At 38.7% G+C, this 14,431-nt stretch overlaps 1 protein-coding gene across 10 annotated transcripts in view; it reads left to right on the top strand.

Annotated features, from left to right (window-relative positions):
- ZMYM2 (zinc finger MYM-type containing 2) overlaps nucleotides 1–14,226 on the top strand; it is an 86,097-nt gene extending 71,871 nt beyond the window's left edge. For all 10 annotated transcript variants that reach the window (XM_031066081.1, XM_031066080.1, XM_031066084.1 and 7 more), the window contains 7 exons: nucleotides 1,654–1,748; nucleotides 2,766–2,934; nucleotides 3,850–4,001; nucleotides 7,983–8,097; nucleotides 9,170–9,421; nucleotides 9,793–9,913; nucleotides 12,510–14,226. In XM_031066081.1, coding sequence (XP_030921941.1) covers nucleotides 1,654–1,748; nucleotides 2,766–2,934; nucleotides 3,850–4,001; nucleotides 7,983–8,097; nucleotides 9,170–9,421; nucleotides 9,793–9,913; nucleotides 12,510–12,702 — 1,097 coding nt within the window. In that variant the 3' untranslated portion in view covers nucleotides 12,703–14,226. The remainder of the gene's footprint in view (nucleotides 1–1,653; nucleotides 1,749–2,765; nucleotides 2,935–3,849; nucleotides 4,002–7,982; nucleotides 8,098–9,169; nucleotides 9,422–9,792; nucleotides 9,914–12,509) is intronic.
- The last annotated feature ends 205 nt before the right edge of the window (nucleotides 14,227–14,431 follow it).

The raw sequence follows: 14,431 nt of genomic DNA, 5'->3' as shown, positions 1-14,431 counted from the left end.
GTTTTGAAGGCTCAAGAACTCAGGTGGCATGTGTCATGGAAAACATAATGAATGCATTCTTCAATTTCCAGGTATTTTCATGATTTAGAGAAATTACTAAAGAGTCAACTTCCCACTCAAGTTTGTTAGAAAATTGGCATGCAAGTTGGCATGCTGCACACCACCTGTGTTACCTTTTAATATCTGGGTAATGTCCATATCTGCATTTGAAGCAGTGGTATTATTTGAATTGGCAGGAAAAAATCACTGCTTTGGGACCTTTCTTGAAAGAAACTCTTGATGCTATCTAGTACAATTTCTACCACTCTATGGAATGCAGGGAACAGTGTCTGTTTCCTTACACCATACCCCAGTCAATCCAAGATCCAAGAAAGGTTCTGGCTGTAGTTACTGTCCCTCTTTCAGAGTTTCTGTTGGACACATGACTCTCATACCTCAGCTGGGCAGGTTCTGCAGGAGCTGACAGGCTCCTTTTGTGCTGAAGACTACTTCTGTCTGCAGTAGATGTCCAGTTTTCTCTATGCCTAATTTAAAGAGAAGGCCTGGGGGTTAGGCTGACCTTAATCTTGGGAAGTTTACTAGTTTTTTAACCCTCTTTTTAAGTGAAGCTGGGTACATGAGAGAGAAGAACCACAGAAGAAAAGAAATAAGCAAGTTGGAGTAGTAAGTAGCAGCAGTCTGTAAGAGGCATTGGTTACACTCAAGTGTGGTCTGAGATAAGATTCTTTGTGGTATCAGGAAAAGGATTGCTTTTGAGTCTGGGGCAGAGTTCTGAAATCTCTGCATGTAAGTGCTATTTCATCTGCTCCAGTTGGAAAGCTGTCTTGAGAAATAAGGTGGTGAAATCAGATTATCAGAAGAGCATTCAATTTTGAGTGAAAACATTTTTTAATGGCTAAATGAGGGATGAACCATCTTCAATAAAGTAAATAAAGGTGGGACTTCCAACACTACCTCCATTCATATGTTGTCTCATTCCTCCCTGAAATAGAGTCCTCAATCCTACCCCTCAATTGTTAAATAAACAGTATTTTGAGGTATTGCCATACATCTGCTTACCAAACTTAACTGTGTTATCCATCATGAGCTAGACCTCCACCACTTGTATAAATATAGACTAAAACCAGTTTCACTGAAGGAGTTTGCCTTCTGGTTCTTAATGTTTTAAACTAAGTGTAATGTGCTACAAGAAATAACAAAACATGTATAGAAATCATCTAAATACATGAACAAAACTACATCTACTAAGTTAATTTGTATTTTTTCCAGTCATAGCTGCTCATTCTCACCATACCTAAGAATTTTTGATACCAAAGACAGCCTGGACAGAAAACATTATGTAAGAGTCTACAGTAAGAAATTCTGCTTTAGCAACTTCAGATCACACTTGAAATGTTGAGCATTGTGTACTCTGAAACCTACTTAGAAATAAACTATTTGACAGCTTTGTTTTACAATTTGACAGCTTTGTCTTAGTTTGAATATAAAAATAGGTTTGTTTCCTCTTACCAAAATCCAGTATTTGGTTGTGTTTATTTGTGTGCCTTTGTGGACACCATATGTTAAGGCACACCAATATAGGGAATTGGTTTTTTTCAAAGCAATATTATTTAAAAGACACTTAGAAATAAGTTTCTGTTAATGTATTTTCAGCAACTGAGGAGCTGGATACAGAAAATGAGTTTTTGTTACCTCCTGTTTTTGGTGAAGAATATGAGGAACAGCCAAGGCCTCGGTCCAAAAAGAAGGTAATTTTTTCATGGTATTAAAAATATCAAGAAAAGCACAAAAATTTATGTAGGAAAAAATATCCTTTTTTTAGTTCTGATAATGATTTACAGCATGTTACTGTCGACTCATACCTAATCTCCTATCCTTCTGACATAAATTGATATATTTCAAGTAATAAAATTATTTCAGTGGTATGTCTGTTGCAGATAGCTGTTAGATTTGATAGGAGTGGGATTTGTAAGTTCTGATCCTGTTTTTGCTTCATGGTGGCAGAACTGTTGATGGAATGTGCCACTGTGTATATACCTACTGTATTCTTAGCAATGCTGTTTTACCTTCTGCTTTGAACAAAGGGGTCTTGGTTTAATTTGATAGTAAGATGGAAAAACATTGGCATTACCATGGTTTATAATGGGAGCCATACCATATAAAAGAGTTTAAAAAATTTTTTTTATTTGCTTGTAATTTTCCCAGATTTTATTTTTAGCCAATCTTAGTTTAGACATTGGATTCAAATTAGCCATAGTCTTTTATTTAGAAGGACACTACCAAGAAATAGTTTCCTATGCCTAGCACAAAGCTGAAACGGTTTTGTTCCGATAACTGCAGTAGATATTGCAGCTTTAAAAAAAGCAGCCAACTTCTCCTAAATCTTTCTAATAATAAATGGGTCTTTCTAGTATCAAATCTGCAGTAAAAAATATTTAAAAAATAATGGTAAAAAAATATTTCTAAAAAAATAGCTTTTGCTATTATGCACTGGACATTATCACATATGCACTGCTGGGCATGCTTTAATCTGGAACCAGTGCTGCCTTTTCCATTGGCAAAGGGTTCATTTGAGGAGTCAGCCCTTGTGACACAGATTTGTCACATCTTCAACTCCCTGTGCATGGACACGCTGAAGTTGTGTGAGTGCACTGGGGTTCAGTGTGCCCTTTGGCCTGCAGCTGGCTGTGCCAGGTGCTGTGTCCCTGCTGGTGGCCCTGCTGGTGGCCCTGCTGGTGGCCTTACCCTCTGTGTTGCCGTGGCAGGGTGTGAAGAGGAAAGCCGTGTCAGAGTACCAGGCGCACGATGACAGCTCCGAGAACTCCGAGTGCAGCTTTCCCTTCAAATACGCCTACGGGGTGAATGCCTGGAAGCACTGGGTAAAGTCCCGCCACCTAGACCAAGAGCTTCCAGAGCTAGAGGAGCTCAAATCAAGTAAGTATTGCCAAAAGTCTGCCATCCACATTCTGACCTGCTAGGGAAAATTGCTGTACTTGTCTGATTCTCAGCTGGAATTTTTGATCAAGTTTTTCTCATGTCCTTAATATGTCCCGCATGACTGAGATTATTTTACCACACAATTGCCAAACGCTTTTTCTTCTAGTTTTTCCTGTTTGGTTCAAAATGCTGGGTCTCACGCTTCTCATGAAAGCTAGGACAGCACCTTCTTGGCTATTCTGATTTTCTGTGACCATTTTAATTTTTTGTTTGCATCCTATTTTTCCTCATATTCTAACTCACTACAGGTCTCACACTGTTTTTGGGCTTCTAAATGGCAAGGGAGGGACATCCTCCTACTCTTTGTCCTGTAAGGAGATCTTCCTCTGAGGCTGGCATTACCTGGCTGTGGAGCTCTGGCACAAGGTGGCCTTTGATCCCCTGGAGCCATGCTGCTCTTTCTGCAGCTCTCCTCTCTGTACACATTTGTACTGTGGGGGAGAAGGGGAATTGCTGCTACTCCTGCTGTTCTTCAGCTCCCACATGCATCTCAGCACCCTTGTGTTGTGCTCTTGGGTCTTTGGAAACTGCTGTTTCCCCTGAAGGTGCCCCTCTACACCACTGGCTTCACTTCAGCATCTTGGGCTGCCTCTGTGTCACCCTGAGCTGTGCATGACAGTACATTTGTTAGCAGGTGTTACTGCATTTGGTTAACTAGACTTTACTGTGGGAGCCTTGATTGTTTAATACAGACGTAACATTTTAACTGCTTAGTACATTTTAGTCTCATTCATTGGTTAATGGAGAGGACATCAAGCCAGATTCCCAGTTTCCAGTCAAAAAGTACCCCATCCCACCTTCACTGTGTGACAATTCTGTTGTATAATGTAGCATTTCTTCTCTATTTTACAGTAAAGTCTGTGAAATTAAAGGAAGATCTATTATCACATACTTCAGCTGAGTTAAACTATGGGTTGACACATTTTGTCAATGAAATTCGAAGGCCTAATGGAGAGAACTATGCACCTGACAGCATCTATTATCTGTGTCTTGGAATTCAGGAGGTTAGTAGAGGCTGTAGAAATGGGAAATGGAGCTGCTGATTTGACTGTAACCCATTTCAGTAGAAGAGTGGAGATAACATGGATTTACTGGTTAGGAGCTACCCTTAATACATGGCTGTGATCAGGTTGCTGTGTAATCACCTTGTAGAGAGCTGTCTGTGTAGGAAATGAGTTTGCAGACCCATCCTGAAAGCTCAAACACACATTGGTATATTTTAATAATTTTAAGCTTCTTGCTGGGTTAAAGCAAGTAATTAACCCAGTCAAAAACTACATAGTCTTCTCAAATGCTGTGCTTCATTTTGTTTGCTAAAGATGTCCAATGTAAAACCAGAATGAAACCAGGCATGATCTCTTTGACTAATTCAGTTCCTTAGCATATAGAGGAAACAACCTAAATTAAGTGTCATTTGGGGAGACTCTGATTTGCTGAGTATTGTAGACTGTGGCCAGGCAGGGTAGAGTGCAGGAAACTCTGCTATGTTGACTATGACTGTCCTACACACAGCAAGATGGGAAGGAGTCAGGTGGGATGTCGTGGATGTGAAGGCAGTAACCTATTGCTAAGTAATTAGAGAAGCTGTTCCACAGCTGATCTTTTAAGCAGGGAGGGCTGTCTTAATTTTTGCTACATGAGGCAAAACATAGGCAAAATAAGCAGCGTTCAGAGCTGAGAGCACAGAAAATTTCATTCAAGGTAAAAGGTAATAGAAGATGTGTATGATGTGGAAAGCAAGCTGCTCATGGCGTTTGGAGTTCTACTTAAACTGTTCCATACTTGAAGCAGAGGAATTGAATCAAATAACGATTTTTAAAATTGAAATATTTTAAAAATAAGTCGTAAAATAGTAATTTTCCTGTGTTGCTAGTATGCAAAAATAAAGAGTTAGTTGCTACCTTTGTCTCATTGTTGAAACTTGAGAAGCAAACATTGATTTTAGTCAGTGGCTTTTTAGTCAATATTGCTACAAGGTGTGTTTCAAATTCAGCTAGCTTTCTGCTTCTGCACTTGCATGATACACTGTCTCTGTACCTTTCTGTTGAATTGAAAATACTCATCTTAAGCAGATAAACAGTACACAGAGGGAAGTATGTGTTTATAAAATGGAGCTCAAACAATATTTTTTTAATCTTTCTCTTTGTACCTTTGACCCTGTCTATTTTGTCAGTCATGAAAGCTAGTTGTGTATAAAAAATCTTTTTTTCAGCTCTTCAGAATCGGAGTTTGTGTGCCAGCCACAATTATCATGAGGCCTAATACACATACACAATCCTGGAACATTAGTGGAGCAACATGTGGTCATTTTACTGTAATTTCACTGCTTTTACTTTGTGTCCAGTATTTCATTCAGGCAGTGTAAACAGCCCTGATTTGCTGGCCAGACCAGTAGGAAGATGTGCTGTGTTCTGATGAGTTTGCATTTCACAAAGGCAGACAGCAAGTGAGGGACAGAAACATGAGCTGTGAAGGGCTGCAGCCATCATCTGTGTGGAATGGCAAATATCTGGGGACAAATATTACCACCCTTCTGAAGAAACACATTTCAGCAAGCTAGTGGTACCCTAAATGCAATGCAGTTGTCACATGCACAATAAAACTCCATTGCCTTCTAGAATTTGCTTAGTCCTTTCCACCTGACAACCCCCACCCTGAAAGAGAAAAAATTGTCTGCTACTGCATAAAAGTTATTGGCTTTGTTGAACTTGGAAGCTGCTCAGAGGAGATGAAATGATGCCATTGCCATTTAAGGACTCAGTTGGGCCAAAGATCATTAATATTTTGCTATTTTAGAGTAAATTTCTCTTCAAAGGAAGAGGATGTAGGAACCATAGGCTAGTAAAAAAGCACATTCCCCTTCCACCAGCATGACTGCACTCACTGTGGCTAAATACTCTGTTTGGAGCTTTTCCTCATGGATAGAATGTGGTTTGAGCCCAGGAATCTTCAAGTCCTAAGTTGGTTGTTTTCTTTTTTAAGTTTGTAAAACAGCGTTTTCCTAAAGGAAGCGCTGTAAAATCTGTTCCAGGAAACCGGTCCCTGAGTGAGATGGTGCAGTTTCTCAGTTCAGGTTAATTTGCAGCTGAAATTGTTCTGCTTTCAGAGGTTAACTTGCAGCTGAAATTGTTCTGCTTTCAGACAGAAGTGGTTCAGTAATGGTTTTGATAACTCTAAAGTAGTGATCCTGAAGGCCATCACACTTAGAAATAAAGGCTGCTGCATGGTCAGGCAGGCATCTAGTGGAGACGGTTCATCTAGAGGAAAGTGTTAACCCGCAGAGCTCCTTTGTTGCATCATGGCCTTCATTTTTTGTCCCTAATTGGGATTATTGGGATTTGGTTTGGGGTTTTTTCTTGGTTTTTTTTGTATATCTGGTAATGGGGTTGTTTGGGCAGGCTGATAGAGTTTGGCAGATGTTTGTCTGAAGGTCAGGCAAACAAAATCGCTATGCACAGTGATTCAGCCTGTTCTCCTCCACTGCGGGATTCAGAGGCACATCCAGTTCCTTCCCATGCACTGCAGTTACAGTAGAGCTCATCTCAGGTGGGAATGGCTTGTGCTCATGCTGCCCCTGTAGGGTTGTAGAGCAGCAGGGCACAGTGGTTTGGGAATGAAGGTTTGCAGGTTTGGGTGGTAGGCTGGAGTCTGTCCGGCTGCACAACATCATCCTTCTATAGACCCTCTGGTGCCAGTGCTCAGGGGAGCTTCAGACTTCAGCTAAGGATGCCGGGGTTTAGTCAACACTTACTCTGAACCAGGAAGAAGTATTTTGAGTTGAGTTCTCACAGGCACGTGTGTGGATTGGTTTTGAACCAGTTTTCAGTCTTCATTTTCACTGCCGCTGTTCAGTGTGAGTGTTTAATGCAAACCAGAAAAAAATACGTGGTGGAAAAATGTGCCAGGGAGTGGAAGGGTGAATGCCATGAAGCTTACAGTGAGCTGTATTATCTGGCTTACAATTGCTTTGTGAAATCAAAACTGGTGTACATAGAAACAAGCACATATGAGGGAATATTGTGCTTTGAGGAGTTTGTTAAGCTTATCATATAAAATAGTTATCTGAATGAAAATGTTGTTGAAAACCTGTAGGAAGTGTATTCATTAATTTGCCCCTATTATAAAATAAAGTGCAAAGATAAGAAGGCTAGGAGGTACTGAACCATAATCACCTATCAGTGTTGTAGTTAATGTGATTTCAAGCATGGGTACAGAAATAGGTGTCATTTCCAGAAGCAAATGCGTTTTTTGTCTGTCACTTTTATTGTATTCACTAACAGGCATGTTCTTGCAAAGATAATGCTGAAGTGGAAAATTTAAGAAGCCAGAATGTCTTAGAAATGTCTCAGAGATGATAATGTCAAACAGTAGTCCTCAGCCATTAATTCTTGGTAAAGGTTCAAAAGAATTTTTGTCTGTAAGGTCAAGAGGGGTAAGATAATTAGATTACAGAATAGGCCAGTGCCTTGCACCATCCTATGATCTTTCTTGTATTGCTGTATATTATTACCACAAATATATGAGTGGGTGTTTTTCTCCCACTTTTGTATTGAAGATACAGTACTGTTACTGTTACTGTCTGGAGTTCACATTTAAAATGGCAGATTCTTGCTAAATGTGGGTTGGTTTTTGGTATTTTTGAAGGCATAGGTGTAGGAAAAGATAAATTAGTAGTTTGTGGTTTCGGGTTTTTTTAATGACTCCCCATTCACTGATACAATGTTGCACACAGGAAATCTTGGAGGAAAATATTAGTTGTAATTAAACTATTTCATTTCTAACTGGATTCATATCCAGTTAGAAATTTACAACATATAATTATATTGGAAGCAACTGTTACCTGTTAGATATTGGAAAGGTGGCATAGCTTTATTTTTAGATACTGCTTTTCAGTACATTTGCAGTTATGAAAAAAAGAAAACCCTGTAGCAAAGGAATTGTTCTAATCTAGAATTGTAAATACTGTGTCTCTCTCTTTTCTGTAGTATTTATATAGGAGTAATCGGAAAGACAACATATTTATTGATCCAATCTACCAGACGTTTGAACAGGAATTAAATAAAATTCTTCGAAGCTGGCAGCCAAGCATACTTCCAGATGGTAATTTTCTTTTTGGTCATGTATGTTTTTCATCTCTTAAAACCTATGTATTCTTAAGCATGCATATATATGTATATATATATGTTATACATTGCAATATCAGTTGATGAAGAATTACAGATTTGTCTTCTAAGATTTAATTTAAAACTCTACTTGTTTTTATTTGTCTTGTTTCTGGGTAATCCCTGCTACAAGAGTTGTTTTTGGCGCTGACTTAAAATTGACTATCCATCTTTAGGAGAGAAAGTTTAAAAAAAGCTTTTTGACCTGTAGTTTTTACCTGAGCTGAACTTATTTTTTTGCCCATTTTTTCCCCAGATGGAAGCAGGCAGGCAGGCACTGCACTATGTGTAGGTAGGGCTAACAATTGACATATTGTAGAATTTCTCACCTGGATTAGGAGGAGTCTTGCCGGGAGTCTTCTGCTCAGAAGGATCATTTTTGTTCATGGGGAAAGCAGATTTTTCCCAGCAGACCAGTATTGGTGCTGGACTGCAGAATCAGCTGTTCTTCCATCTTTTTCACAATCCTCACTTGAGTGAAGGCTTGTCCTTGCCAGACCCCTTCCTTTCTTTTTTCAATATTGGCTTCTCTCAGTACAGCCCAGAGAGCCTCTGTGTTGGGCCCTTCCTGAAACCTGTTATGGTCCAGGAATGCTTTCCAAGTGAGATACCCATTAGTAATAAGAAGGAAGAAGGTACAATGTTTGGAGGCCTTAACCTGAGCAGAATAAAATGAACTCAAAAACATGCCTTTTATGACAGAATTAAGGTTACTCCATTGAACATTATTTCTGTGAAATAGCATGACAGAGCTGCATGTCAGAAATTGTTGTAACTAAACAGAAATGTGTTCTCTCTGAAATTGCCTGTACTGAGATTTCCCATTGACTGTCTCAGTGAGTGTCTTTAATAGGTGGCTTTGGGGAGTGTGGACATGGAAATAAATAAGTTTATCAGCAACTTCTGTCATGATCATTTTGTTGCATTTCACAAAAACTTGATTTTTTTTTTTTACCTTGATATTCATGGGCTAATCCATTGTATTTTCTCTACTCTTCTTTCTTTCCAAGGATCAATATTCTCTCGAGTTGAAGAAGATTACCTTTGGAGGATTAAACAGCTAGGATCACATTCACCTGTTGCTCTTTTGAATACTCTGTTCTACTTTAACACTAAATATTTTGGCCTGAAAACAGTGGAGCAGCATTTAAGACTTTCTTTTGGCACTGTTTTTAGACAGTGGAAGAAAAATCCTCTAACAATGGAAAGCAAAGCTTGTCTTCGATATCAAGTGTCTTCCCTGTGCAGAGCTGATAATGAAGGTACTAAGGCAGTTCAAAATTAGTATTGCAGGAGCATCCACATGGCACTGGTGAGGGACATCTGGGCACTTGGCCAGGAGCCAGAGCTCTGCCTTTGCATACAAAGTCTAGCAGCTCTCAGCTCCGAGAACTCTAATTGGAGTGTGTCGTCCATGGGGACTGCAGGGTCTCTGAGTTAATTTGAGCCCACTGGTCTCCATGTGAAATGCTGTGACTTTCCTGTGGTTGTGGGTGGCATTTCCAGTTTGCAGATTTGCACAGTTGTGGTAACCACCTTGTGGTACTTGGTGGGTTGCTTATGGGGAATTTTACTGAAAAATGTAAAATAACTTCAAGTTTTAGCTCAGATGTTGTTGATTTTCTTCTTAAAGATAAAATTGCTACTGGAAAAAGGAAACATGAAGATGATGTGCCAGTATTTGAACAAATTGAAAACACATCTGATCCAGCTAGATGCCCTGTGAAAATGTTTGAGTGCTATCTGTCTAAAAGGTAAGTGTGATACACGCTAATACAGACAGGGTCTAGAGTAAATCAGGTCCAGAAAGGAACTGTTTTGATGCAGCATGAAATGTGCTCCAGCAAAGGGAATGGATTGAAATCTTCTGATAAGTACCTAAATGAAATCTCCACTTCTGTATCTGGATATTAAGTGTGGGAGCAGTGGAGTACTTCAGTGTTAATTGTCAAGGGCTCCATCAGGGAATTACAATACAATTCAATTTTCTTACCTGGGAATACCAAGTATCTCTGCAGAGAATTGCCAGCAAGGGTCTGGTGGGTTTTGACACTGAAGGTTTTGTTTGTGAGGTCCCCATCTCTTCACTAAGAATTGGGTTAAGACAACAGATTTGCTTCATTATGAGCTATCAGGCATCTGAAATGTAGATGCTTTTGAGGTACCCAGTGTGGAAGCATGTTTAAAATATTTTGTAGTAGGAAAATGACTACCGGCATTAACCCAGTATTTAGAACTAGCTTGTTTCCATCCAGTCTCTACAATTAATTGTGCAGGAAGGAAGGAAGCAGAATTTATTACATTAAAAAAAAGCTTAGGCAACTCTTAGGAAAATTAATTTACTAGCTAAGTGTTTTGGAAGCTTGAAAACAAGATTTCTTGGAAAGTACTTTTCCTTAACTGTGACAGCCATTCAAGTGATTGATTTTAATGTTTTGTATAACTCTAAGGGAAATTCGGGCAAGTGATACCAAAGAAATAAAATCACCTGGTGTATACAGGACTATAAATTATGAGACTCAATGTGTATTAGGAAACAGCATCGTGGTCTGAAAGCTGAGGAAGGAGCTCACACCCAGCATCACCCAGAAGTACAAGCATGTGATGTTATAGAGAGAAACAAGTAAAGAGGAGCTTGTGGTCTGTTAATGCAACCACCTCTTTTTCAAAAACTCCATTGATCCTGGTTGTTGCAGGGACATTTTGCCTTCACTTGCTCTACTTTCATGGTTTGGAGAGGATTTGTCATTAAAAAGTCCAAGTTGGATTTTTGGACTAAGTTACACAGTCACTGGGGAAGAGACCACATAATTTTTTTTTCTTTATGAGGAACATCTTAACTTTGGGGAAAAGAATGCTCTTAAACCCATTTGGAGCATCAGTTATGATGTGGTTTCAAGCCATGCTGTCTTGCAGATGTTGGTCACCATTGTTAACTAAAGCAGCAGACTGTTTCTCCTGGTTCTGCTTCTTAATTATGTTGAAATAATTGTAATGGAATACTTAACACTGTAAAAACTGTTGTAAAATTTTAGGTAATGCCAGCTGTTTGAAATATACTTGGCAACCAGTGGACAGCTGTAGCTGAAATTTCAGGATGTTTTCATTCACAGCTATGAAGGACTGTATTATTGTCTCATTATAGTCTCAAACTGCACTTGGGTGGGTTTAGGTTGGACATTAGAGAGGAATTTCTCCACAGAAAGGGTAATTAGATGTGGGAATAGGCTGCCCAGGGAGGTGCTGGAGGTGCTTAAGGAAAGACTGGATGTGGCATTCAGTGCCGTGGTCTGGTTGACATGGAGGTGTTGGACCACAGATTGGACTCTATGATCCCAGAAGTCTTTTCCAACCTAATTGATTCTCTGATTCTGTGATTGCTTGTTCCTATACAAGTACTGTTGTTTCAAGCAAGTAGTAAGGAGGTTAAAATATTTAAATTAGTAGACTATTTTAAACAACCATATTTTACTCCTTATCTGACTCTTAATCTGATTTACATGAGAGCAAAACAATCTGACAATCACACCAGGAGGTGAAGAGCAACACCTGAAATCTTATCAGCCAATTTGGGAAGGTGAGCTGGTGAAAATCCTTATTTTTACAGAAGAAACCTGAAATACAGTGGACTCCTGAAGTCTGCAGTGTTTGTGAAGGAGGGAGCTTGAGTCATCATGTGCTCATCCAGCATTGAAAATTCTTTTCTGAGACTTGCCTAAATGGATGAACTGCTAGGATTTCCTGAAAGGAGTCTTCTCTAGTGTCTTAAAGGATGTTTATGAGCTGCATGTAATTCCATAATATAGCAGCCAAGGAATTAAGGGATTAAGATTTATAACAACCAACCTTTTAAATAAAACAGGAGGAGGAGGGATTTTAGCTGCTTACACTTCTGTGCGTCTCAGAACTACCATCCTTGGCTTTTCAAGGGAACCCCAGGCTTTACATTCAGAGGTAGCCACATCAGCCAACAATTGTGTGAGCAATTGGTGTAATTAGTGTTTGGCCTCTTTGCAAATCATGGAAAGCACTTTCTGGTTTAGCAAGACCTGGATATGCAGGTTTTTGAAGAGTCTGTGATCTCTTGCATGCTTGCTGAGTCCCAGGCATGTGGGACTCTGCAGATGTGGGGCTGGCTGGGTTTGGGCCAGACCAGGCATGGCTCCTTCTATCAACAAGACCACATTTCTTCACATTATTCTTTTCGTTATGGTCGGTTTGGGTTTTTTTTTTTTGGTAACTTGCCTAGGTACAGTTAGAATTTTGTTTGTGCAAGATTTTGGAGCTGCTAACATTCTGTTTTGTCCTGTGAGGCTGTGTTTCTAACCCCCTGTGTTTTCCTTCTGGTAGCCCACAGAATCTGAACCAGAGGACAGACATGTTCTATCTGCAGCCAGAGTGCTCCGTGTCGGCAGAGAGCCCCATCTGGTACACTGCCACCTCACTGGACCGCAACACTTTGGAAAATATGCTCGTACGGGTTCTTTTAGTAAAAGATATTTATGATAAAGACAATTATGAACTGGATGAAGACATAGATTAAAACAAACTTCCAAAAACTGTCAAGACAACAAACAGCATTAGATATAGTCATGCTGCTAGACCTTTACTATGGAAAACATTTCAAGTTTACCCTTTGTTTTATGAGTTTTGTAGCAGTGTGTACCCTCACCCGGGTATTACCATGTAAATAGTTTGTGAGTGAAAGTCTCCATTATTCTGCGTAGTGGTTTTAGGATACATAACAAACACATTTCAGATTCTTTTTTTATTATTTATTTGATTAGGTATGTTTGTAACTTTTTACATTGCAAAATATGAATGAGAATGTGCCATGTGTAATTTTTTTTCCCCTCGTAGTAAGATACATCCATGTTGCACAACTCTGCTGTTGGAAGCTCCCTTGGAGGAGGCTCTTTTAATGGCTTCTGAAACCAGATGGTTGTGTATGGGTAGCACTACTAAAATTTAGAACTTGCTGTGTCTTTCGGAATTTTTAAATAAATTGTAAACTAATAGGTTTTTTACTTTTTAGTTACTGAAGCCTTATAAGGTTATGTAGAGAGATTCCATCTTATGTACCAAAAATAGACAAAAGAGAATGCTGTCAATATTGATGTACTGTAATGTGAATCTATTCTGGTGAAAACGCTTTTTTGTTGCCCTTATTAAAACCTTAGTGTCCTTTCGTTATTTGTGACTCTCTCTCAATTGCCCCTACAAATAAAATATATATGTAAAAATAAGTGAATATAAGCTTAGAGCATGTGGTCATCAAGACACGTATTTTGTAGAAAGGAAAACTAAAACCAAAAGCCCCTCAAAAAAAAAAAAGGAAAAAAAAGGTAAAAAAAGAGATGTCTGATGACAATGCTGTATAATCCTTTTTTCATCTTTACTTTTCCAATCATAAATGCCAGTACCTCATATTAATGTAAATTTGTCCTTTGTAGCCTTATAGAAAGGGGTTCTATGCCATATTACATGAAGTAATATGGTATGCTAAATTTTTAACTTGTTTGTCCTTGCATTGCTGTATTTAAATACAGTCAATACTTGACTATGGGTGGAAAGATTCTTTTAACTAATGCCTCCATTCAAAAGCCATATGAGATGTGAAGTTGCAACAAGTCGAAAGATGATTTTTCTTGAAGAAAAATCCTTTCATTTGCTCTATATCCTTGTGCTTACTTTACTTAAGTAGTCTGATATCCAGATACATGTTTAACTGCTTAAGTTCTATTACTTGCTCTTATTTAACTAATACAAACAATATGGTGGTTTAAGCAATGACTTTGCTGTTGTACTGAAAAAAATGTAGTAGAGTATTCTACTATAAAGTACTCATAAGCTTAAGTCTCTCCTAAATGGCATTAATTATCTGTTGAGAGGAATCATCTACTAAAGGAGAAACTTTCTATGTATATATATATATTACCACCTGAGGATTTATTTCTTGCAAGGGCTGCATGGCTTTTTCATTTTCCTTAGCTTAAAAGAATGCACATAAGGATGCATCTTTCTATATAGATAAATAAAGCTTCAGTTGCTTTGTTTTGTTAAACAAGTTCATTTAAATTTGTGCTATTCTGGTGTGTCTGTGAGTATGTATTAATTTTAGATATACCACTATTTCAAATGGACATGGAAATGTACATGTTTAATTTTTCATTTCTTTCTGGTGGCATTAACCTTCCTGTGAAATCAAGAAACACAACACAGCACCAGTGAGTAGATCACCAACAGCTTCAATGCACCTTTCCCTTTGTGAG

The sequence above is a fragment of the Geospiza fortis genome, unplaced genomic scaffold (assembly GCF_000277835.1).
Source record: "Geospiza fortis unplaced genomic scaffold, GeoFor_1.0 scaffold16, whole genome shotgun sequence".
Lineage (NCBI taxonomy): Eukaryota > Metazoa > Chordata > Aves > Passeriformes > Thraupidae > Geospiza > Geospiza fortis.
This window is presented reverse-complemented; position numbering and strand designations above follow the sequence as displayed.